The following is a 22,947-nucleotide window of genomic DNA, read 5'->3' as shown; positions in this document are numbered from 1 at the left end:
GATGAGTGGATGGCAGGCTTTGGCCCTTCCAGGCCAAAGTGTGCCCCCCTTCTGCCCCCGGGCAGTGGGGACACACTCCCTCAAGGACGTCTGCGCGTTGACAGCTGTTGTCGAGTGGATTCATCACAGATTCACCTGTCATTTGCAAAGCCCTGCGAAGCTATGCTGAGCTCCAGATGTGTTTAGAAAATGATGATTGCCGTTTCCATGACAACAGTCCTCGCACCTGGCCCTGGCCTCCACGTTCATGGCTCACTATTAGTGAGACTCTACCCCGAGTCTGTGGGGACGAGGAGGCGGTGTGGAGGTGCGGACCACGTCCCCCCTCGGCGGCAGGTGGCACGTTTGCCCGGAGCCTTGGACCCTGCCCTGGGGGAAGGCACACTGCTGATACAGGAAGAGGCAGAGCGGGGGGCTTCCTGCAGGGAATCGGCCCCTCACGAGGTGTCCCCCTCGAGACAACAGCGGTAATAGTTCGAGCGTTCAGCTCACGTGTGTGTATTCATTCCTCAAATGCGTCCTTCACACCACAGGCCTGTCTCTGTTAGCTCGTGACAGCTGCGTGAGGCTGGTACTGTTACTACCCCCATAAAATGCATCCCTGTGTTAGTGGGCACAGAGACGTGAAGTGACTCGGTCACTGTCACACAGCTGGCGGGGGCAGCCTGGCTCCAAGGTCCGTGTTTCCAGCCACTGCCGTGCCCCGCCTCTCCCCTGGCCCCGTGTGGTCCGGGATGCTCCTTTGCTTTGCCTGTCTACGAAGACCTGGACCGAGGCTCCGAGCAGGCTGTCTCCACTTCAGTGCTGTTGACACTTGGGGCCTGACGATTCTTTGTGGTGGGGGCCGACCTGTGCCCTGGAGGGTTTTGAGCAGCATTCCTGGCCTCCGGGCCCCTGGGGCACGACCCCCACCTTCCACGCCCAGTTGGAAGGACCAGAATTGTCTCCAGACACAGCCCAAAGCCCCCGGCAGCAAAATGGCCCTGGTCAAGAGGCGCTGGCACGGAGCGTACCGTGTGTGCCCGCGGTTACCCGCTAGGTGAGGGCCCAGAGTCAAAGCTGCACGGATCCAGCACTGGGAGGCGGTGTCGGCCCTGCTCTGCTGGGGACGGACTGAGGGGGCGGGAGGGGAGGGGTCTTGATGCCTCCTGAACTTGAGGAGGGAGCTTCCTCTTGGCTCCGATGCATTCAGGCGTTCGTTCACTGAGCTCTTCTCTGCCGCCAGCCTGGCTGGGCTCCAGGATCCTGAGATGGCTGGGAGGTCCCCTCTTCCCTCCCAGCCCTGGACCTTGGGGTTCGAGCCTGTTCTTCGGGTCTTTTCCAAAGTTGCCAGTGGATTTGACGGTGTGGTAAATTAAGAAATCTAGAGTTTGACCAACAGTTCTGTAGATATTAAATATTTTTTATTCTTAAAGATAACGTGATGCTGGCCTCTGCCCAGAAGGAGAGCAAATCCCTGTCAGAGCAGAGTCTGGCGAGCCCGCCGTGCGTCGGGAGTGTCCCGGCAGCATCAGCGCCTAGACGTGCGGGCTCTGCTGTCTTCATATGAGATCCGTCATTGAATGTGACTGCCCCGCCCCACCCCCCGGCTGGAAACAGGGCTCCACACGGAGAGGAAAGAGGCTTGTCCAGTGTGACCCCGAGGAGTAGGGCCAGGATTGGAGCCAGGCTGCTGGACCTTGGGCCCCATTCTTTCATCTAGGGTTGGCGGGGGGGTCCCTGCCTGGCTGAGCCCGGAAAATGCTGAGTCCCTCAGGGCACCCCCTGCTCGCCTCTCCTCATCAGGGCCCTTTGGGGTCCCCAAGGCCCCACCCTTGTCATGTCCCCGACACACACAGATATACACAAAAATACTAGACACACACACACATAGAGACACACGTGCAGCCACACACAGACAGACACACGCAGAGACGGACAGACCTACATACAGACATACACACATTTATGCACAGACACAGACACACACAGACTCACACAGAGACACACATGCATACACACAACACATCACACACGCAGGCACTAACACGCACACACATAGACACACTCATGCACACACACCCCTGCACACAGTCACATACAGATATACCTGTCTGCACACAGACATGTCACACATACAAGTGCACGTAATCAGACACAACACATGCACATAAGACACACGTGTACGTACTCGATACACATATGTGCACACACACGCACACCCCAGGCAGGTCATGCTGCCTGTCTCTGCCCCTGACGTTGCCCGGCCTGCTCCACCCCCTGGTCCTTCAGTACACGTGGCACTGACTGTGGGAGCCCCCGGTGTGGCTGCCCGTGGCTGGAGGGGTCGGGAGGCAGCAGGGCCGTGTACTGAGCACCCGAGACCCTGTGGGGGGGGGGGGCTTGATCAGGGACGGGCATGGCTGGAGGGCAGCGGGGGGACCGGTCAGGGGCCCAGAACAGGCTGGGGGCCATGGGAGGGAGAGCCCCCATCACCGGGGATGAAGGCGCTTCCTGGGGCCTGGCTCCGACCTGGGCTGAGACCGGGAGCACAAGCGCGGGTGGTCAATGTCCTATGTCCGGGATGTGGCACGGCTGGCCACAGAAGGAGCTCAGAAGCCGGGGCCGGAGGGCTTCCTGGGAGGGGCACCCTGGCAGGCGAGCGCTCAGAGGACAGGCATCGGGGCTCCAACCTCTCTAAAGCGGCACCTTTCCTGGTGGGGGCGCACAATTAGGTTCAAAGTCCACCTGCCAACAGAGCAGGACAGGCGAGGCCACCCAGAGCTCCTGCCATCATGGCACCCTGCTGCCCGGGCCATGCTTGGGGCAGTGCCCACTGCAGGGTGCCCCTGTGCAAGTCCACATCTGCTTCCGCAGGCCTAGACGCCCATCTCTGGAAGGTGGGGCCTCTGTCTAGTTCATCCTGGTATCCCAGGCGCGCGGCCCAGGCTGCACGCAGTCGGCACTCGATGCGCGCTCACGCTGGCCGTCGTGTAACGGCTGCGGCTGGACGGTTCCGTCTGTCCCGTCCCCAGGCCCGCTCTCACTGCCCCTGGGGTGTCTGAAGTCCCAGCGGTGCAGGGCCGCCACCCTGCGCCTCTCGCCCACGCCCACGAGGATGACGGCTGTGCTCCGTTCTTTCTTCCAGGTTGCAAGGGCTGCGGAGTGGAGATCAAAAACGGCCAGTCCCTGGTGGCCCTGGAGAAACACTGGCATCTGGGCTGTTTCAAGTGCAAGACGTGCGGGAAACAACTGAACGCGGAGTATATCAGCAAGTGAGTGGGCGGGGCTCGCTGACCTGTCACCTGGGGGCGGGGCAGGGCTCGTCCTGTGCCCACCCTCCTGCCAGCTGCTCCCGTCTGTGCCAGGGGAAGAGCCCCGGCCGGGCCCCTCTCCCTACCAGCCTTGCTTCCTCAGTGTGGTTTGCAGAGACTCCCATGCTCTTTCTGTTCACTGGGACAGAGACTTTAGCGCTCCCGCCTTTGACCTTGTAAAACACCTCCCCACACCGCCCCTGGTGTCACCCTCGCCCGTGGAATTCGCCCCTCTTGCTGGTGCCTGCATCCCCTGCAGAATGCAAAGTGGACGTCAGCCGAGGCCGTCAGCAGAGCAAGGAAGAGAGGGCTGACCGGGCTCGGGCGTCACGGGTGTGACAGCACAGCCCCGTCTTCTGCCGCGGGGCCATCGGCAGCTCCCGCTGGCCGACACGGGGTCCCTGATGTGTCCTCAGGATGCGGCGGTGGCTGCTTTGGGGTGCGGGGGGAGCACCGTTATCCAGAGGCAGTGGGGAGGGAGCTTCTGGGGATCGGGCCCTGAGCAGAGGCAGCTGGTCTGCCAGGTGCATTCTAATCCCTGGAGATCAGGAAACTGAGTCGGGTGAGCCCCCAGACAGCACCGGGGAGGGAAGGGTTACAGGCTGAGCTCAAAGGAGCAGCTTCTCTGAGTGCAGAGCGGCTCCCTCCTGCCAGTTAGGGGCTTTTCTGGCAACTTCTATCAAAGGCTGTGCTAGTTCTTGACGCTCTGAGGGAATAGAACCATCGCAGGAATTGACTGGGGTAAAAGACTGCTGCAACAAAGCTTCAGAGAATAAAACCCGCACACATACATGCACGTGCACGCATGTGCCCGCGAGAGCGGGTGTGCACCGGGGGAATCCGAACCGGGTCGCCGCGTGTGCCGGTGTCAATTTCCTGGTGGACCTTGTACTCTAATTCTGTAAGATGTGAGCCTTGGGGAAACCTGGGGAAGGCCGTCCTGGTTTCTCTGTCCCGTTTCTTACAACTGTGTTTGGATCCGCAATTATCTCAAAATCAAACATTGCCAGTGAGAGTCGCCACATCAAGACGAGCCTCTGTCCAGGCTGGGTCAGGCTGGGGGGGGCGGTGGTTTCTGGCTGCTTGGGCCAGGACCTGTTGCCTCTGTCATAGTAAAGGGAGGGGGTGAGTGACACGCCAAGGCAGCCTTGGGGACAGAGCACTAAAAATAAAATGATGCCCAGCCCCCAGGGCGCTGCAGCCCCTCTCACCCACACAGCGTGCATGTTACTTAGCAGCCTCTGGAACAGCCCGGAATTTGTGATGAGGGCGTGGTGGTGTTGCCATGGAGACGTTATCTTTGAACCTCCTGGATTTGCTGCATGTACAGCCTTTTTTTGGGAGAGGTTGGGGCCCTGAGGTCAGGGCATTTGAAGGTGGACCCTAAGGGCCCAATATACATGTCCCCTCCCCTGTGGAAGGAAGGGCTGCTTCGTTTCGGAGGCTGCAGAGAAACACCGGGACCTCACCCCTCCTGCCGTCATCTGTGTGACCCAGACAAGGTCCTGAGCTTTGAGGAAAAGAGGGCGCCGCTAGCTGCAGTCTCCCAACAGCTTGAGGAATCTCACCTTCTGTTAGCAGCTGAGCAAAAATCAAAACCAAACTAGGGCTCACACGGCAACTTCAGCAGTGCGGGGTTGGGGGCGGGGGGGCGGGGATGACGCACCAGAGTAACGCCCCCGACCCTGCACCCGCCGTGCCAGTCGCCTCCACATCCGAGTCCCATTGGGCTGGACCTGGGGCCAGGGGGACAGCCCCGGTTGGCGATGACAATGACAGTGGCCTCAGCCACCGGGTGCCAGGTGCCGGCCATACCTTGTCTTCCTTAGACCTTGCACTTACCGATCCCACTTTACAGCCAGGAAGCTGAGGCCCAGACAGGTTAAGTGGCAGCTGGGACTCTGGGCGTTTGAGTGCAAGCCTGATCACTCACCACTGCCCAGCAGGAAGCACTGGCACCACCTCCGACACCGTCACTGCCACTCGTCCCGTGGCGTTGACCCCATAGTGATAATTAATGAGCTCCAACCGCAGGCCAGATACTGTCCAGGCCTCGTGTCTGCGTTGTCTTCCGTCCACCACCTGCAAACCAGCTTCTCCTTACAGTTCAGTGAAGGGGGCTCGGCATTTAGGCAGCCCGCCCGCGGCTGCCCAGATATTCATGAGCAGTGCCCACGAGGCGTCCCGCTTGTCCCAATTTCCCAAAGCCACAAGCCACGCCCGTGGCGCGTAGTAAGCCCGCCATTGCCGTGCGTGGGGAGCGTGGACGCGTCGCTCCTTCCTGCACAGCCTGATGTCCCTCGCCCCTCGGATTTCGAGAGCAGGAAGCTCCCGGCCATGCCCGGGAGTGTGAGGGTCGGTCCCAAGGCACACCTGCCACTTGGCATCTTGTCACCCTCAGACCTGGTCTCCAACGTGGGCGGCTTTGTCACACCCCCTTGTCGGCTCACGTTTTTCTCCAGCGCCCCAGACCCCTTTCAGAACGAGCAGGAAGCCACCCAATGCGTAAACAGACTATTTCCCACCCTGGATGTTAAACACCTGACAGAATGAACTGGAAGGAAGAGCCACGTCTGCGGAAACGTCTTTTATTTCCCAGACGCAGCTTTGATTCCTTGGGCTCAGCCTTTGGAGCCCTCCACCAGCCCTCACTCGCCCCCTGGGCAGGCGGCCCCACCTCTTGCACCTCAGTTTGTCCACCTGTGATATGGGATGATCTTTGTGGTATTTCTCTTGGGGCTGCCCTGATGACCGAGGGGCCGTGCTGGTGCCCGTAAGTGCCCCATACACGCTGTTCAAGGGCTGTGCTGTTACCCAGAGTAGGAGGAAGTGGGCGTTTGCCCCTTGGACGTGGCCGCTCTCGTTGGCGAGGACTCTGAGGGCTTGGGGGTCCTGGGGGTGCCCCCGCCGTCCTGACTGCCGGCTCTGTTGCAGGGATGGGCTGCCCTACTGTGAGGCCGACTATCACAGCAAGTTCGGGATCCGTTGCGATGGCTGTGAGAAGTACATCACGGGGCACGTGCTGGAGGTAAGGAGGCCAGCCTGGAGGCTGCAAGCATGACACTCGCCCGCTCTAAGTTCTTCTCTGGGCACTGGGGTCTGCCCGCCCCCTAGGAGTTAACAGAGAGGATAAGAAGGTGCCTCTCGTGGCGTCTGTGGTGTATGTTTGTGCAGGAACCCGCACCCCTGAGCCTCTGCCTCCCAGCTCTGCCAGAGGACACCTTCCAGGGTCTGCCCAGTGAGTGCCACCTCCTCCAGGAATATTTCCCTGCAACACTCTCTCACCTGTGCCCTTTACACGTTGACAGAGAGGTGGGAAGAACTTGCGATCCTGGTTCAGCCCTTTGGCATCTAGATGGGAAATCTGAGGCTTGGCGGGTTGCAAAGGGAGCCCGGGGGGCAGGGCTGGGTCCACAGAGGCGGACAGGTCACCCAGCGATTTCAGGTTGGGGCATTTCTGGGGTGCTGACAGGTGCGTTTCTTGGTCTGGGTGGTAGTTACACGGGTGTGTCCCTTTGTGAAAATAACACGTGTTATGCACCTTACTACATTTGTTCAGTAAGATCAATTCCATGGGGTGAACAGGACCAAACCCACCCCCCTGATGCTCTGGCCCAGCCTGCCCCTCCACCCCACTCTGCAGCCCCTCCTGGGCTCTGCACTGGGGCGGGTGGATGGGCCATCCCTTGGCGAGCATATGGTCTGTTGGGGAGGGCAGAGGTAACCAGAGGACCTGGGGTGTGGGGAGGGGGCAGAGCAGTGGGAGAGGAGGGGCCCTGACCCAGCCAAGGGGCTTGGGAGCCTTTTCCAAGGAGGTCACAGAAGCAGCCTCTGGGGGTGGGAAGACAGGTTGGGGTCTGAGGCCGCAGGGCCCAGGCCACCCTCCCAGACAAGGGCTTCTGAACCCTGGAAAGCCTGGGTCGGATTTGCATACTAGAGAGCTCCCTCAGGCTGCCGCTGAGGCTGGACTTGAGGCCGGAGCCCGGGAGCCCAGCCGTAGGGAGCTCAGAATGCCTTGGTCAATTGCATGTTGAGCACTGAGCTGCTTTTCTTGAAATTACACTTGACATCAGAGCTGCAGGGAGAGAGTTGCCCCAGGGCCTCAGCTCCAGGTAGCCGGGAGGGGAAGGGGGTGGCCACACCCACCCAGGGGCAGTGAGGCCCTCCCCACCACCTCCCCATTTCCCAGATGCCACAGCGGGGATGGTCCCAGGCTCTGTGCAGAGCTGTGCCCTTCTATGCCCAGAGGCCCCTGCGGGGGGGCTGTGATTACACCCTCATTGACTGTAGAGAGTTTGCAAAGCACAAATAAGGGGGGAAGTCACTGACATGCGATCATATGTAGCTGAACTCTGGCTGGATTCCTTCCAGTTTTTTCTCTCTCCACATGTCAGAGTTGGCATCAAACCATTTATACATCATATCCTGATTTTTTTCCACTCCCACGTCCTATTTAATAGGTCCCTGTGTTTTTGTCTTGTGTTTTATGGGTCTTTTTGTAAACAGCCTTATTGGAACGTAGTTCACTTCACACGTGTAAAGTGTGTGATTCGGTGGCTTTTAGTATCTTCACAGAGCTGTGCACCCATCCCCACAGTCCATTTTAGGACGTTCTCATCACCTCAAGGAGAAGCCTGTACCCCTTAGCTGTCCCTCCCCTACACCCTGAGCCCGTGGCAGCCACCAGTCTACTTTGGTCTCTGTGGAGTTCCCTGTTCTGGACGCGTCCTATAAATGGAATCATCCACTACGTGGGGTCCTCTGTGATTGGATCTGTCTCACAAGATAACATTTCCAGGTGCATCGCACGTAAGAGTGTTTCAGCGTTGCATCGTATTTCGTTGTAGGAATAGACCAGAATGCTTTAGGCTGATCATTCATTGTTGGACGTAGCACCGTTCTCCACTTTTTTACTACGATAAATAACACTGAGATGAACATCTTCTTTTATTGCATTTCTAGTTTTCCTTAAGATTCATTCACAGAAGTGTAGAAACTGAGCCAACAGCCATGCACTTTGTCAGGGTTCTTGACACATAAATTGCTTTCCAGAAAGTTTATTCTAATTTACGTGCTTATCAACAGAGAACGATCTTTCCCATCTCCCACCCTGGGTGTAATCTTTATGAAATCCTATGTCAAGCTGATGGGGGAGAACGTGGGACCTCGCTGTGGTTTGCTTCCCTCCCACCCCTAGTGGTGCCGGGTCTTCTTTGTCATTTTTAGCCAATCAGAGTTCCTGCGTTTCGGTTATCTTCCGTCAGCATCGCCTGTTTCTACACTGGGGGCTCCATGTCTTTCCGATGGAGCTGGGCGGGTGGTCACGTGATGAGACTGTTGACATCTCACCTCCTGAACACCTTGTGTGTTTTTCTGGGGTACTGATCACGCCTCGTGTTTCTACCCCCATCCTCCGAACGTGCACGAAGGATGAGTCCTCCCCCTGTACCCCACGGTGACGTCTCACCTGGCCCTCCCGTCTCTCCAGCGCTCTCTCCTCACCCAGACCCTGCTGCAGACCCTGCTCTGGGGGAGTCTGGGCAGCCGCCACCTCCGGCAGCAGCACTGAGGCTTCTGGAGGATGCCCCGGCCAGGGCCCCACCTGCCGCAGTGCCTGGCAGTTCAAGCCTGTTTCTCTCTGTTCCCCCAAAAGACTGTTCCAGACCTTCCTCGCTCTCCTGGGCTGCTGCCCTCCCACCCCAGCCGGCCAGCCACAATGACCTTGTCTAAGACTTAACAGAGAGAGGGTCAGACGTCACTCAGGGCTGTCTGCGAAGCTTCTATCCCACCCGCTCCTGCCCTTCCTGACAGAGGCTCTGTCTCTCCTCCCAGCCACAGCCCCCAACCCTGTGCTCTGGTCCAAACCCCGCCTGCCTCCTCTAGAGCCTTACCCTGCCATCTCCTTTCCTCCCTGGGGGCCGCAAGGCATCCTGCTGGTGGCTTGTTGAAACAGCTCAAGTCACCCCCGTTTAAAGAGGCTAGAAACCTGTCACGCTCACCTGTCCAGGTCCACCAGCCGCTGCACCGTCTCTTCAAGCCGCTCCCCAGAGCACCGGCCCCCTCCCGCCCTGCTTGGTGCCCTCACTCTGTGGGCCCGTGTCTGTGTGTCTGGGAGAGCGTGTGCCGGGCTATCGGCCACACGCAGGGCCGAGCGCACTCGAGCCCAGGGGGCCCAGGCGGGCTCCCGGTGCCTGTTCTTGGCCCGACCGCCTGGCATCCCCCTGCGTAGATGTTGCTTTGTGCTCTGTTTCACACCACGCTGTGATACCTGATGGCCTTAGCGGGGAGCATCTTAGGCTCTGTGGGCTGAGCAGTTGTCGCTGCAGGTGTGTGACTGTAGCCTGGCCCGCTTCCGGCACCCTTTGGGGTGGGCGGGACACGCCAGCCCCGGCCCTGGCGGCCCGGTCACCAGAACCTCCTCGGGGATCCGAGGGGTCGTGTCTGCGGAGTGTCCCCCAGCTCAGCGCCGGCCACGAGGTAGCTGCTGGGGGCTGGAGGATAAAGAGCCTCCCAGGGAAGATGAATGCTTTTGTTTTCGCCCCTGCGGGCGGCGAGCTCCGCGGTGTGTAGCAGTTGAGTCAGCGGGACCTGCACAGCTCTGAGATTCCTCCCCAGCGAGGCGGCAGCTGCGGGCAGGCGGGCGGGGACAAGCCGGCTCCACAGAAGGGAGCAGCCACCGTGCTGGCACCACCTGGGCTCGGCCCAGAGCGTGCTGGCACCCAGCTGGGTGTGCAGTGGGCTCTTGAGGGGCGGCAGGTGGCAGGGGACAGGACCTGAAAAAGAAAGAGAAGGATCCAGACCGCTGGCTGGAGGGTGAGGGCATCTCTGTGCCCCCGCTCTCTGCCCCCGTCCTCACGGTCACACTGCCTGTTCCTGCCAGCCTGTCCCGGGAGCGGGGCTAGACAGGGGCCGAGGGGCCGACTGCTCCGACTGGGCTGTGGTGCCCGGACCCCGTGCAGGTAGGAAGCTCTCTGGGCCGATGGGGAGGCCACACTGGCGGCAGGTGGGTGGGATTGCAGGGAGCGGGGCAGATCAGCCAGGTGCAGGGCCCCCAAGGCACCTGCCACCCCACCCGGCTTTGCCTCCTAAGGTGTTTCCTCTCTGCAGCCTGAGTAGGGGAGCAGCCCGGGCCTCTTCCCCGCCCCTGCGGGAGCCCTCAATCTGTGCCGCGTCTGCATGCACCGGGCCCGGTGCCATCTTATGCTGGGCGCCCGCCCGTGAAATGTGCATTTGGTGGTAGTGCAGTTCCCCACACTCCCTCTGTCACTCTAAATATTTAACATCCTCCACTGCATGTTGTCTCGCATCCTGCGTGTCTGGGGTGTCTGTCCTGATGAGCCAGCTCCATGCCGGGTCTGGGTGTGGGAGCATCCTGGGTCCGGTGGGGACCTGGGAGGGGCTGACACAAGCCTCTTCCCCGTCGCGGGGTTGGCTGGCTGGGGCAGGGGGTGGGCAGGGCAAGGAGCAGAGGTAGGGGGCTGGGAGCAGCCCTGCTGCAGTGCTGGCTCCTGGGGATGGAGTCTCTCCACAGAGAGAGCTGGAAGGTGGCTGTGCATTGCCAGGGGACGGTGGTCTAAGCAGATCAACCAGCCCAGGGTTGGACGAGCGGAGGGGGTGTTGAGTGAGAGGGGGTCCCTGGCTGAGTCCCTGCCATCACGTTGTTCTCTACTGGTTCTCACAGTATTAGCAGGAACAGGTGGGCGGGGGCGGGGAATGGGGTGCATCTTGGCCAGCCCCATCCTCCTTATAACCCTGGCGGGGCCTCTGTCTGAGCCCCACCTGCCTCCTGCAGCCTGGCTGTCTCCATGGTAATGAGAAGCCCAGGGTCCCTCTGGGACCACTAATTAATCCCTCCCTCCCTTTGTTCCTTCCTCTGTGCTTCCCTCCCTCCCTCCCTCCTTCTTCCCTTCCTTCCCTTCTCCATCCACTACTCACCTTCCTGAAGGCTCACTGTGTCCCAGCCTGGCCTGGGGGCGGAGTTCCTGGTGAGGACGGTGGCAGGGGTCCCCCTGCCTGACCTGGAGGAGCCCTGGAGGGAGGGGGGCGGCCAGCTGATAGTTTCTCCATTTCAGATGGACCCTCTCCTGCGACTCCCCACGCTGGTGTGTTTATTTCTGCCTCTTTTCTTTTCTCCTTGGCACTTCCTTTTCACCCTCCTAAGCCAGCAGGACTTTTATCACTGGGAGAAAACAAACCCTGAGTTCCGAACAAATAAAGGCGTTTCCTAAGGACAGAGGTGAAGTCAGCTTCCCAAGACCCCAGCTTCTCACTCCCTTTTTAAAACTTAATGAACGTGTTTATTTTAAAAACACTCTCAGAGGGAATACCTGTTTATCCTAAAAGAAAAATCATCCATAATGCATGTCATCACCCAGAAAAACTACCGTTAGCATTTAGACGTCATCCTTTTGGATCATGTGCACACAAAGACACACACGGACGCACACACACACGAAGACACACACAGACACACGGACACACAGACACAGAAATACTCGCAAACTTATACACATAGACACAGACACACACAGAGATACACACGGATACAGACACACAAATACACAGATACACACATAGAGACACACACAGGGACACAAAAATACACACGCATACATACGCAGACTCACACACACACACAGGGACACACAGACACACGCGGACTTGCCTTCAGCCTGATGCCACGCCCCTGCTCAGCACCCAGCAAGGATCAGTGTGTTCTGTCCTTGCCCTTAACCATTGGCCCGTCAGCACATTCCCAGGCATCGGGGTTGAAGAAGCCCGGCAAGGGCGCCACACCGACGTCCTTACTGCAGGACTTCTCAGAGCCTTGATAGCTGACGTGCCCGGAGGTGGAGTATGTTACTTCTCTGCTCCCACACTCACTGGTCAGAACCCCCCTGTCCTCTAGGACCCCGTTATGCATGCCTGGTGGGTACTGTTTTCTCGTTCAGAACATCTTTATGGGACAGCCCCTCTGCGTGCAGCTCTGCTCTAGGGCCTGGGACAGCAGAGAACGAGGGGACAAGGCTTAGTCCTGGAGCGGTCACCCGAGTCCTGGAGCTGGGGCAGAGAGAGGAACAGAGCCCAAACACAGTCAGGGAGCCACGCCAGCCTCCATGTGGTCCCCCAAGACCCCGAGCCCAGAGCGAGCCTGTCCCGAGGCCTGTGGCATCAGCAATGGGGAGGAGGCAGGGCTGAGTCAGGGGTTCTGGGGAGGGTCTTTGCTGACATGGCACAGAGCTGGAGGGCTGCCAGATGTTCCCCCCTCCCCCGACTGCATCCTTCCTGCTACAGATCTTGATTAGCTTCTCGGTAAATTGCATTTGATCCGTGCACTCTGGAGAGCAGGCCTTTCAAGATACGGTTCCAGTTCTGGTCATTCACGAAGGAGACTAAAGCTTCAAACTGGGGGCTGTGCCAGGAGCAGCCACTGGGAGCTGGCTGGGCTGGGGGATGTGTGCCCTGCAGCGGGGACCCAGGGGAGGGCCCAAAAGCAGGCGGAGGCACAGCCGCTTCTCCAGGGAATGGAAGAGGCCATGGATGGCTTTAGGGAGGAAAAGTGGGTGCCTGCTTCCGATGGGGTAGGGGAGGTCCATCCCTCCGTGCTTCCCACAGCTGGGGGAGGGGGGAGGGGTTGGTTGCTTGTCTCTGCAGGGAGGGGAGGGAGTTGCTGCAGCCCAGAGACACTGCCACATCTCCACGGTGCCAGGCCGGTCCCTAATGTCCACGGTAGGGCCGCGCTCAGTGCCCTCCACTCTGCCTGGGTACCGCTGAGGAACAGCGCTCGCTCTGTGCCCCCGGAGGCTGCGTTCCCAGCGAGCCTGGTTCTGTCTGATTAAAGATGACAGCCGCTTGTCAGAAGGCACAAGACATCGTTTTCAAACCACACACCGCAAAATCTCATGGGCTTTTGATACACTTTCAAAATCTGCGCCATCTTGAGTCCCACCTGGGTAAGGGGCTGTGCTGCCTCCCGGGCTGGGGGCTGGGCTGATGGCACAGATGACTGAGGCCCTTCTACGACAGTTGTAGGGAGGGAAGGGCTCTGACGGAGCAGGGGCTGCTGCTGGGTTCCTATCACGTGGAACGCCCCGGCCACCGTGGCCACTGTGAGACAGAGCAGAGCAGCAGTGGGGGTTGATGCAAGGGGTGAGGACACTTTTATTTTGGACTTCACGAGCCTGTCTCAGTCGACTTGGGCTGCTATGCTATGAACTGCGAGGCTTAAACAACGGCTGTAGAGGCTGGAAGTCCGAGATCAAGGTGCCAGTGCACTGGGTTCCTGGCTTGGAGAGTGTCACCTTCTCCCTGTGTCCTCCCGTGGCAGAGAGCTCTGCTGTCTCATCTTGTAAGGACACGAGTGTCCTTATAAGACATCCTGGGGGCCCCACGTGGCTTTTCATGGCTGAATAATCTGCCGTTGTGTTTATCACACTCACATTTGGACATTTGGGCTGGTTCCACCTTCTGGCTACTGGGAATAATGCTGCTGTGAAGATTTATGTACGCGTTATCGTGTGGACCCAGGTTTTTTATCTCTTTTGTTCTCTTCCTTTTTCCTAAATACCTAGGAGTGGAATCGCTGGGTTGTATGGTAGTTCTGTGTTTAACTTTTGGAGGCACTGACAGTGTTTTCCACAGTGGCTGCACCGTTTTACGTCCCCACCACCGACGTGCAAGGGTTCCAATTTCTCCGTATCCTCATTAGCACTTGTTATTTTCCCTTTTGTTTTGTTTTAATTACAGTCGCCCTCGTGGGTGTGAGGTGGTGTCTCATTGTCGTTTGGATTTGCCTTTCCTGAATGACAGTGATGCTGAGCATCTCTGATTTGCTTCTTGGCCGTTCCTGTCTTCTTTGGGAAAAAAATGTCCGTCCAAGCCGTTTGCCTATTTTTTAACTGAACTGTTTGTCTTTTTGTTGTTGAGCTGTAAGAGCTCTTTATATATTCTTATCCTAAACACGTATCAGATCTGTGATTTGCAAATATTGTCTCCCATTCTATAGTTAACCTTTTCACTTTCTTGATAACGTCCTTTGATGCACAAAAGTTGTCAATTTTTATGAAGTCCAACTTATCTATTGTGTTGTTGCAGCTCACGCTTTCTGTGTCATATCCGAAAATCCACTGCCAAATCTGGGGTCAGCAAAATATACCCGTGTTCTCTTCTGTGGTTTTATACTTCTGTGGGAAAACTCTCTTACTGGCATGTAACACACAGAGGAGTCCGTGAATCTCACACACTGGACACACCCAAGCCACCAGCACCCAGACCAAGAAAACACATGCCCCGCACCCCAGACGGCCCCCTGGGGACCCCAAGGCAGCCACCACCCTGACTCTGACCGTATAGATTCATTTGCCTCGTTTTGAACTTTGTAAAAATGGAATCGGCTCCGCGGTGTCTGGTTTCCTTCCTCAGCCTTGAGTCTGTTCTAGGCCTCCAAGTTGATTGCTCAGGGTGTGGGGTTTGGGGGTGCGTGGGCATGGGGTGCACACCACAGAGTCAGGGACCACCCCCCCCCCCCGGCTGGGGACAGAGGCCACAAAGGCCAGACTCCTGGGCGCCAAGCCTGGCTCCACCCGCTCCTGCTGTGTGACCTTGCTCAGCTTCCTCCACCTCTCTGTGCCCTGGTGGAAACAAAGGTGGTCATGAACCTCACAGGCTGTCACAGGATGAAGGCCAGTCAGTGTGTAAAGCGGCTTCTTGCCTCTCCCTGTAGAAATAAGCTGTATCCCCGTCGCTGCTGTTTTGGGAGACCAGGGGCATTTGCCAGCTGCTGGGTTGGGGGGTGCTTTCCAGAGGGAAGAGTGTGGATGCTGGGCCGGCCCCTGGCGGTGGCCGCAGGGCTGTTTCTCTGCTCAGCCTTAATTCTCATTGGTCGGGCTGGGGTTTCAAGCCTGTCCTCTTACAGACTGTCCCCACGGCTTTCTCTCTCCACCTGACTCACGTGTAGACATGCTGTGTAGACAGCAGTGTGTGCTTTCTCCCCCAAGTGGCTGTCACAGAACTCCTGCTGTCTGATGTCAGGCACCCGACCCAGAGTGAAGGGGGTGCCTGCCTGAGGAAGGCGTGAGGACAGGTCAGAGGCCACAATGTTTAAAGCACGTGAGTCCTCAGTTGACACCTGGGACCTGATAGCAGGTGGTTAAAGCTACAGCACTGTTCCAATCCCCTGTTGGTACCTCAAGGACGGAGCTGCTCTGACCGCTCGGCATTTTAAGGCTGAAATGGCAGCTTCACCCTTACTCTGCCTGGGCCTGGTGCTGCAATGTGACCTGCTCCCCAGATGGATTCCTGAGACTAGGGGTTCCTGCAATGGCCCCATGCCAGGCCCTGCCCTCGAAGGCTCACTGTCTAGCAGGGAAGACTCACCCGAAATAATTGTCAAACCCTGTGAAAACGGGGCTGTGGGAGCCCAGAGCAGGGAAGCAATCGGGGGAAGCTTCCAAGAGGAGGTGGCGTTGGAGATGAGATCGGGAACATTCCAGGTGGTCCCAGGTGGGAGAGTGGGGAGGGCAGTCCTGGTGGAAGGGGCTGCAGGTGCAAAGGCCCGGAGGCCGCAGAGCCGGCAGGACTGAGCACTCAGCATTCTCACGCTTCCCCGAACCATCCCTTTGCCTGGAGACACGGGTGGGCCACGCAGACTGACACCTCCGGTCCCACACGCAGGAAGGGAGTCTGTTCCGGATTCTTCCTCCCTGATACTCAGGGGTCCCCTCGGGCCTGGTTTGCCCCAAAGGCACCGGTGGGGAAGGGAAGGAAAGTGAGGTGCTTGTGATGAATTTGCACCCCGTTACTTACTGATTCAGGGGAGTATCTCTAATTCAGTTTCAGAGAGTGGCAATTAACCTTCGCATCTCAGGAAAGAGTGAGGGGGTCACATCCACATCTAGCGGCAGGCTGCAGCTCCACCCCACCCAGGTGAAGGAACGGTCAGTTACAGTCATACCGAACACGGTATTTTGGGGTGATTTTTTTGGTACCATGTAGAAATAAGCCAAACTTGCCAATGTCCTTTGTTTTGGTTATTTCGGTATTAATATTTTAATCGATTTGAATGGGTTTCAAGAACGATAAAAACTGCAAAACGCTCATTGAGAAAACTGAGCGATACAGAGAGACAAAAAGAAAAGGATCTATCCCTTTCACCCCACCTGTCCTGTCCCTCCATCTGGGGAAATAACGTTAGGTCCTCCCTCCCCGCCCCACCAAGATACAGAGGTGCATGGGACCTGGCCCCCCTCTGCCTCCTGGGTGGGGCAGACCCATCCACCACTGAGCCGGGAGGAGCTGGCGACACAGCTGCTCTCCCGGAGGCCGGTCTCTGCTCCCAGGCGTGGCCCCAGCAGGCAGGGGCCACATTCACACACCCTGGACGGCCTGGGGCACCACCGGTCCCGTCCCATCCCCCTGGGTGTGGGCTCTCCACCACACAGCCCGCCTTCCTGCCTCACCTGAGCACCTGCGTGAGGACGAGCCGTGCCCTGAGCAGAAATGCCTGTGCTTTGTGCTTTTTGCAGGCGGGGGAGAAGCACTTCCACCCTCTGTGTGCGCTATGTGTCGGGTGCGGCCGGATGTTCGCGGAAGGCGAGGAGATGTATCTGCAAGGTAAGAAGGAGAGAGCGTGCTGCTCGGGACCCAAGGGCACCCAACAGGCGGCCCCCGGGCCCACGCCCCGTGCCGGGTGTGCCCTGGCGTGTCAGCGAGCTTTCCCGCTAGTTAGGGAACGCCGCCCCCCAGCAGGGATGGGGGTCCAGGGCCCAGCAGGCTCTCCCCACAGAGCACCCACCAGAGTCGGCAGAGTGACAGCCTGCCCGGTTTTGCATCATCCATCCACGTGATGTCCGTGAACCTGAGATGGACGCAATAAGCGAAAGGCCAAATTCAAGAGCAAGATGCGGGAGTGTTGGAAATTTGGGTCCCACCAGCCAAACGGAAATGGATGTGGTCTGTGGTCGCTTCAAGCCTGTCCTGAAAGCCCCTCAGCCCAGGGTCCATGTCTCAGGGCTTTCCCCCGCACTACCCTCCCTTGATTGATGAGGGAGTGTGGAGACCACAGGCCGCTCCTGAGGCTTTTCTCCTGGTCAAGGGAGTCGCCAAAGTGTCGGTAAAGAGAGTTCTGGAGAAAAACATAGCCAACCTTCTAACCCATTTCGTGGCATTTCATGGGAAATCCCCAACCCATTCACCATTAAAATAATAATAATAACCATAGAATAAAGGCGAGACGTTCTGTGGCCACCAGACCTGGAGAAGCAGCAGGTGACAGCCAGTTGCCCCCTCCCTCCTTCTGCAGTGACCCTGTTCAGCTTGTTCCTGCTTTTGTTCAAAAAACCACCAACGCTCAGACCGGAGCACCCAGCTCCCAGCTATTGCTTTACATGTTTATTCACCGGGGTCCTAGGAGTTCTCCTTCGAGCTACACTTAGTTTTATCATCTTGAAGACCCACCCCATCCCTGTGGCTTATTCATTCCCAAGCCTTGATAAAGAAAGATTATTTGGACACTTGTCAAAACGGTAGGAAGATGGTATATTCAGGACATGGCAGAAGGTGGGAGGGGAGTCAGGCCAACTCCGAATTCACAAGGACAGGGGATTTATAGCCAAGGAGGGGGTGGGGATTAGGGGGGGACGGGTGGATGGAAAATTACCAAGAGGAAAGGCCGAGAAGGATTCCTGCTGAAGACAGGCCAGCGGCCTAGACGCAAAGTCAGTGGTGGGGCTGAGGCTCACCAGTGCCCTCGCTGAAACTGGGCTCGCAGGTTGAAGGCCTTCCCCGAGGGGCCTGGGCAGGTTGGGTTAGATGCTGAGACGCCCTGTCTCTGTAGTCACATTGTCTTTTCAAGGACGTCAGTGTCTCCGTGACCCTGGAGGCAAGCTGAGTAGGGCCAGACGGGCCATTGGATGACCTCACCCGGCGTCCTTCTAGGGCCGTGTGCCACACAGGCCTCCCTTTCTGAGACTGAACCTCGTGGAGTGACATCAGCCAGGACTGCCTGGTCCCCAGTGTCCCCTCTTGTTCTTCAGTCTTGAGAGCTTATGAAAGGGGTCCTTTACGTATGTCTGGGTGGGGAGGGGTCACCCTGCCCGAGGCGCCCACGCCCACTCTAAGTGGCACCTTCAGGACGTACTGACGCCTAGCACAGTGACATCGAGCCGGCAGCTTGGGGACACGAGCTGGCCATCAAGGGGACCCAGTCTCAGAACAAAGATGCTCTTCATGGCCCTGGGCTCCCTGTTTCTAATGCGGGACCTGCCCTGACTTTCTGTGGGATGTCGCAGCCCAGCCCGTCCCCTCCCAGCCTCTTTCCCAGTCTGTGCCGGAGGGTCAGACCCGGTTGGTGATTTTCACGCCCCACTCCACGGAGCACCAGAGTCCCACGGTGAGGGGCCCCTTTGGGGCTCTGGCCCTGCCCTGCACGGACACCCCGAGACCCTCTGCCTGGTCCACCTGGATGCTGGGGCTCCAGGAGGGCCTATTTGACGGGTGAATCCCATGCAGTAAAAGTTCCAAGGGGCAGAGGTCCCAGTGAGCCCTTTGGCCTCCGAGGGAGATGAGGTGCCCCCCCGCCAAATACCAGCACTGCCACCCAGCCCTGGACTCACCTTCCTGTCCGCAGACTCAGTGAACATAGGCGGGGGAGTCTGACTCTCACTAATTTTCAGGGAGACCCAGATTAAAATAACGCGTTGATGTTATTTTTCCCACTGGGTTGACGAGGGTTAAAAGGAAAGACACATCCCCATGCTATGGAGATTGAAGGAAAAGGGCGTCTTACCTGGCTTGTGGGCGAAAACTGGGAAATTGCCAAGATGCCCCAAGAGCCTTAAAAATGCCCACACCTGGGCTTCCCTGGTGGCGCAGTGGTTGAGAGTCCGCCTGCCGATGCAGGGGACGCGGGTTCGTGCCCCGGTCCGGGAAGATCCCACATGCCGCGGAGCGGCTGGGCCCGTGAGCCATGGCCGCTGAGCCTGCGCGTCCGGAGCCTGAGCTCCGCAACGGGAGAGGCCACGACAGTGAGAGGCCCGCGTACCACAAAAAAAAAAAAAAAAAAAAAAATGCCCACACCCTCTGAGCCAAGACCCCACTTTTAGGAAGCCCTCAAGTAAATCAGAGAGATGGCGTGGAACTCATGTACAATGGACTCCCCGCACCTTTTTTTTTTAATATAAATTTATTTATTTGGCTGCATAGGGTCTTCGTTGCTACACATGGGCTCTCTCTAGTTGCGGCGAGTGGGGGCTACTCTTCGTTGCAGTTGCGGTGCGCTGGTTTCTCATCGCGGTGGCTTCTTTTGTTGTGGAGCACAGGCTCTAGGCACGCGGGCTTCAGTAGTTGTGGCGTGCGGGCTCAGTAGTTGTGGCTCGCGGGCTCTAGAGCGCAGGCTCAGTAGTTGTGGAGCACGGGCTTAGTCACTCTGCAGCATGTGGGATCTTCCCGGACCAGGGCTCGAACCCGTGTTCCCTGCATTGGCAGGCGGATTCTTAACCGCTGCGCCACCAGGGAAGTCCCTCCCTGCAACTTTATTTAGAAATAAAACTTTGGAACTAACAGGCAAGGAGCAGATAGAGACATTCTCATCAATCCGTACGATGCAATATTATGCAGCCCTTAAAGTTACAGTTTTGATATTTGATTACGGGGAGAAATACTAAGACACTTCTAAGCAAAAATCGCAGGATACAAAACTGTGTACCTACGTTGTATTTAATATGTATGTGTGCGCTGCAAGACAGCCCGACCCAAAGTGGGTAGGAGGTTACAGATGATTTTAATTTTCCTATATATCCTTTTTTAGGCTTGTTTAAATTTTAATCAAAAAAACAGCTATTACCTTTGTAATCAATCATAAACAATGTTTTTAAAAAAGGAAAGCTTATGCACAAACCAACCAAGGCCCGGTCTCTCTGGGAGCTCCGGGTTGGTGCAGCTATTTTCCCAGGGAGGAGCAGAAATAAGTTCCCTTCCCCGGCGTTAACTCACGTGACCTGGAGGCTTTGCAGGCGGAAAAGGGGTGTAGCTCCTTTCTGCCACCACACTTTTAAGCCCCTGCTGTGTGCCGGGCCCCTACTATGTCCACTCTGTGTGGCTTGTTCGGGGGATGTGAGAATGGGATGGACAAGGCTCCCACCTCCACGCGGGGCATGGGCTGTCCTGGCAGTGGTGGATGTAAACGCGGACACAGCAGCCGTGGCCACCCGCAGAGGGTGTGTGAGTGGAGTACGGATGGACGGAGGGAGAAAGGGGGCCGGGCTGAGGTTCAGGGAGGCCCGAGGGGGGAAGCAAGTGCTCTGGGCCCTGAAGTTATTACCCCTATTTAGTTATATTAAATTCTGCCAAAGGCCTGAACAGGTGGGATTATTGTCGGCCCTGTGTGCAGGTGGGAAAACTCTGAGACTCGGGGAGGTCGAGTTTGAATTAGAAAAGAGCAGGGCCCTTGGGGTCCTTGGGGTGCTTGGTGACCTGTTACCTTGAGGGTGGCGCCTGTAGCTGTGGAAGCTGGGCGGGGCCGGCATGAGCGAGACAGCTCAGACACCCCGCGAGTGAGTGCGGGGTCGGGCCCCCAGCCTGCAGCCCTCATCTTCACCCCACACCTAAGGTTCCCACCTGAGGGTCCCCGAGGAGAGCCCTGCCCCAAAGCCCTCATTCCCCAGGCAGGTCCCACTGGGCTCCAGCCCCCCACTGCGCCCATGGCTGGGCCTGGCCACTGCCCACCCGCACAGAGAGGAGCTGGTGCAGGTCGCACGGCAGCCCCTCTTCTCTCGCCTGCCTCTGAATAGAAGCCACCCGCAGAGCCCCTCCTCGGAGAAGCCTCGTCTGGGTGCCCGGGGTTCTGAGGGACCCCATGGGAGCATCAGCTCGTGGTGGGTCGTCTCCTATCTGTTTCATGTCCTTCCCCTCCCGGTGGGGCTGTGAGCCCCCGTGATCGGCCCCAGGCCCAGCCCTGACCTGTGACTCCGGCACAGACGAAGGGGAGTGAGGGTCCGAGTGTGGACGCCAGCTCCCTCCTCCTGACACTCCGCACGGCCCCTGCATCTCCGGAAATAACACTAACACTTCCCTCTTGGGAATCTGTCCACAGGCTCCTCCATCTGGCACCCGGCATGTCGACAGGCAGCCAGAACTGAAGACAAAAGCAAGGTTGGTGGAATTCAGTCTCTTCCGATGTCTTTCCCCCGGCTTTTGCGCTATCATCACACGGTTAAGAGGACGCTGGCTGCGTCTGCAGGCTTGCCGGCCAGTCCCACCAGGCTACGGGGCAGGTGGCCCGAGGCCTGGCGAGGTTGAGGTGTAAACAGGTAGATCTGCTGCTGGGTGGGACCAGGGCCCTTCCCGCACTGGCCCTGCCGACCTCTTCCTTTGTTCAGTGGACACTGATGGTTGCAAAAGTTTTGGGATAACGGCAAAGTTAGCGGGTCTCCAAACAGTCCCAAGACCGTCCATACTTCTGACGCCAACGGCTAGTTCGAGGGGCCCTCACAGTTGCCCGCAAGTTCATTAATGTTTCTGAAGGGCTCACAGAACTGTTACAGCCCCGGTTATGGTTTATCCCGGCAGGGGGCAGGGGGAGATACAGAGTGAAGTCAGCCCAGCATGGGGCAGGGTCCAGGAGGGGTCCGGACACACGGTGCCATCGTCTTCTCCCCGTGGAGTCCAGACTCGGCCCTTCCCAGTGACGGGTGACAGCGCACACGGAGTATTGCCAACCAGGGAAGCTCCGGGGCCAGAGACCTTATCGGTGCTCCATTAAATGACTGATTGGTTGGTTGGTTGGTTGATTGGTTGCCATGTGGTTGATTTCACTCTCCAGGTGACATGACCCAAGACCACCAGAATCATAGGGTTGGTCTTTCTGGCATGGCCAGCCCCACTCTAAGAATTTTGGGTGCAGTTAGCCCCCTCCCTAAACAGAGACATCCTATCGGGTACGATCACCTTCCAGAAACTAGAGCAAGACCACCCTCTAGGCCAGGCCAAATTCCTTGCCCCTCAGAGGCCCTGTGCTGGGCGCCAGGCTGCAGGTGCAGGGTGAGAAAGGAGGCCAGCATGCCTCTGACCCTTCCGGGGCTGGCGTCCCAGAGAGAGGCAGAAATCAACGCCTCGGCAGGTGGATCATGCAGCAGTGGTTGGCGGGGCAGGAGAGCGGGGGAAGGACCGACCTCACCTGGGATGGTTGGGGGGGTGGGGGTGCAGGCGGTCCTCCAGAGGAAATGAGCGAGAGCTGAGCCAGAAGATGAGACGGTGCCAGCCCTGAAGAGAGGAAGAGGGAGTGGGGTTCCAGGCAGGGTGGGGGTTCATGCAAAGGCCCTGGGGCAGGAACAGGGCAAGCTCCCTTTGGCTTGGGTGGCGGTGGGCTGAGCAGGGGAGGGGTCCCGCTGCCCCCGGGCTGCCGCGCCTCCGTGCTCACTGCTCCCTTTCTCCCCTGCGCCTTCGCAAACGCGTTCCTTCGGCCGGAGATGCCCTCTCGTGCCCTTGCATCACGCATTCTGGCAAACTCCTCCTTTGGGTTTTAAGATTCACCCAGAACGTCAGCCCCTGAAGACCTTGCCAACTCCTGCTCCTGCCCCGCGTCCACGGCTCACACCCCGCAGGCAGCTCCCTCTTCACTAAAAGCCTGGAGGAAAGGCTCCAGTCTCTCCGTCCTGAA

The 22,947-nt window shown here is 58.1% G+C and overlaps 1 protein-coding gene across 1 annotated transcript in view; it reads left to right on the top strand.

Moving 5' to 3' along the window:
* Nucleotides 1-22,947, top strand: part of ABLIM2 (actin binding LIM protein family member 2) — a 111,953-nt gene that overhangs the window by 22,137 nt on the left and 66,869 nt on the right. The window contains exons 7-10 of the mRNA XM_065877288.1: nucleotides 3,128-3,254; nucleotides 6,228-6,321; nucleotides 16,817-16,904; nucleotides 21,382-21,440. Of these exons, the coding sequence (XP_065733360.1) occupies nucleotides 3,128-3,254; nucleotides 6,228-6,321; nucleotides 16,817-16,904; nucleotides 21,382-21,440 (368 nt within the window). The remainder of the gene's footprint in view (nucleotides 1-3,127; nucleotides 3,255-6,227; nucleotides 6,322-16,816; nucleotides 16,905-21,381; nucleotides 21,441-22,947) is intronic.

The sequence above is a fragment of the Phocoena phocoena genome, chromosome 5 (genome assembly GCF_963924675.1).
Source record: "Phocoena phocoena chromosome 5, mPhoPho1.1, whole genome shotgun sequence".
NCBI classification, from domain to species: Eukaryota; Metazoa; Chordata; class Mammalia; order Artiodactyla; family Phocoenidae; genus Phocoena; species Phocoena phocoena.
This window is presented reverse-complemented; position numbering and strand designations above follow the sequence as displayed.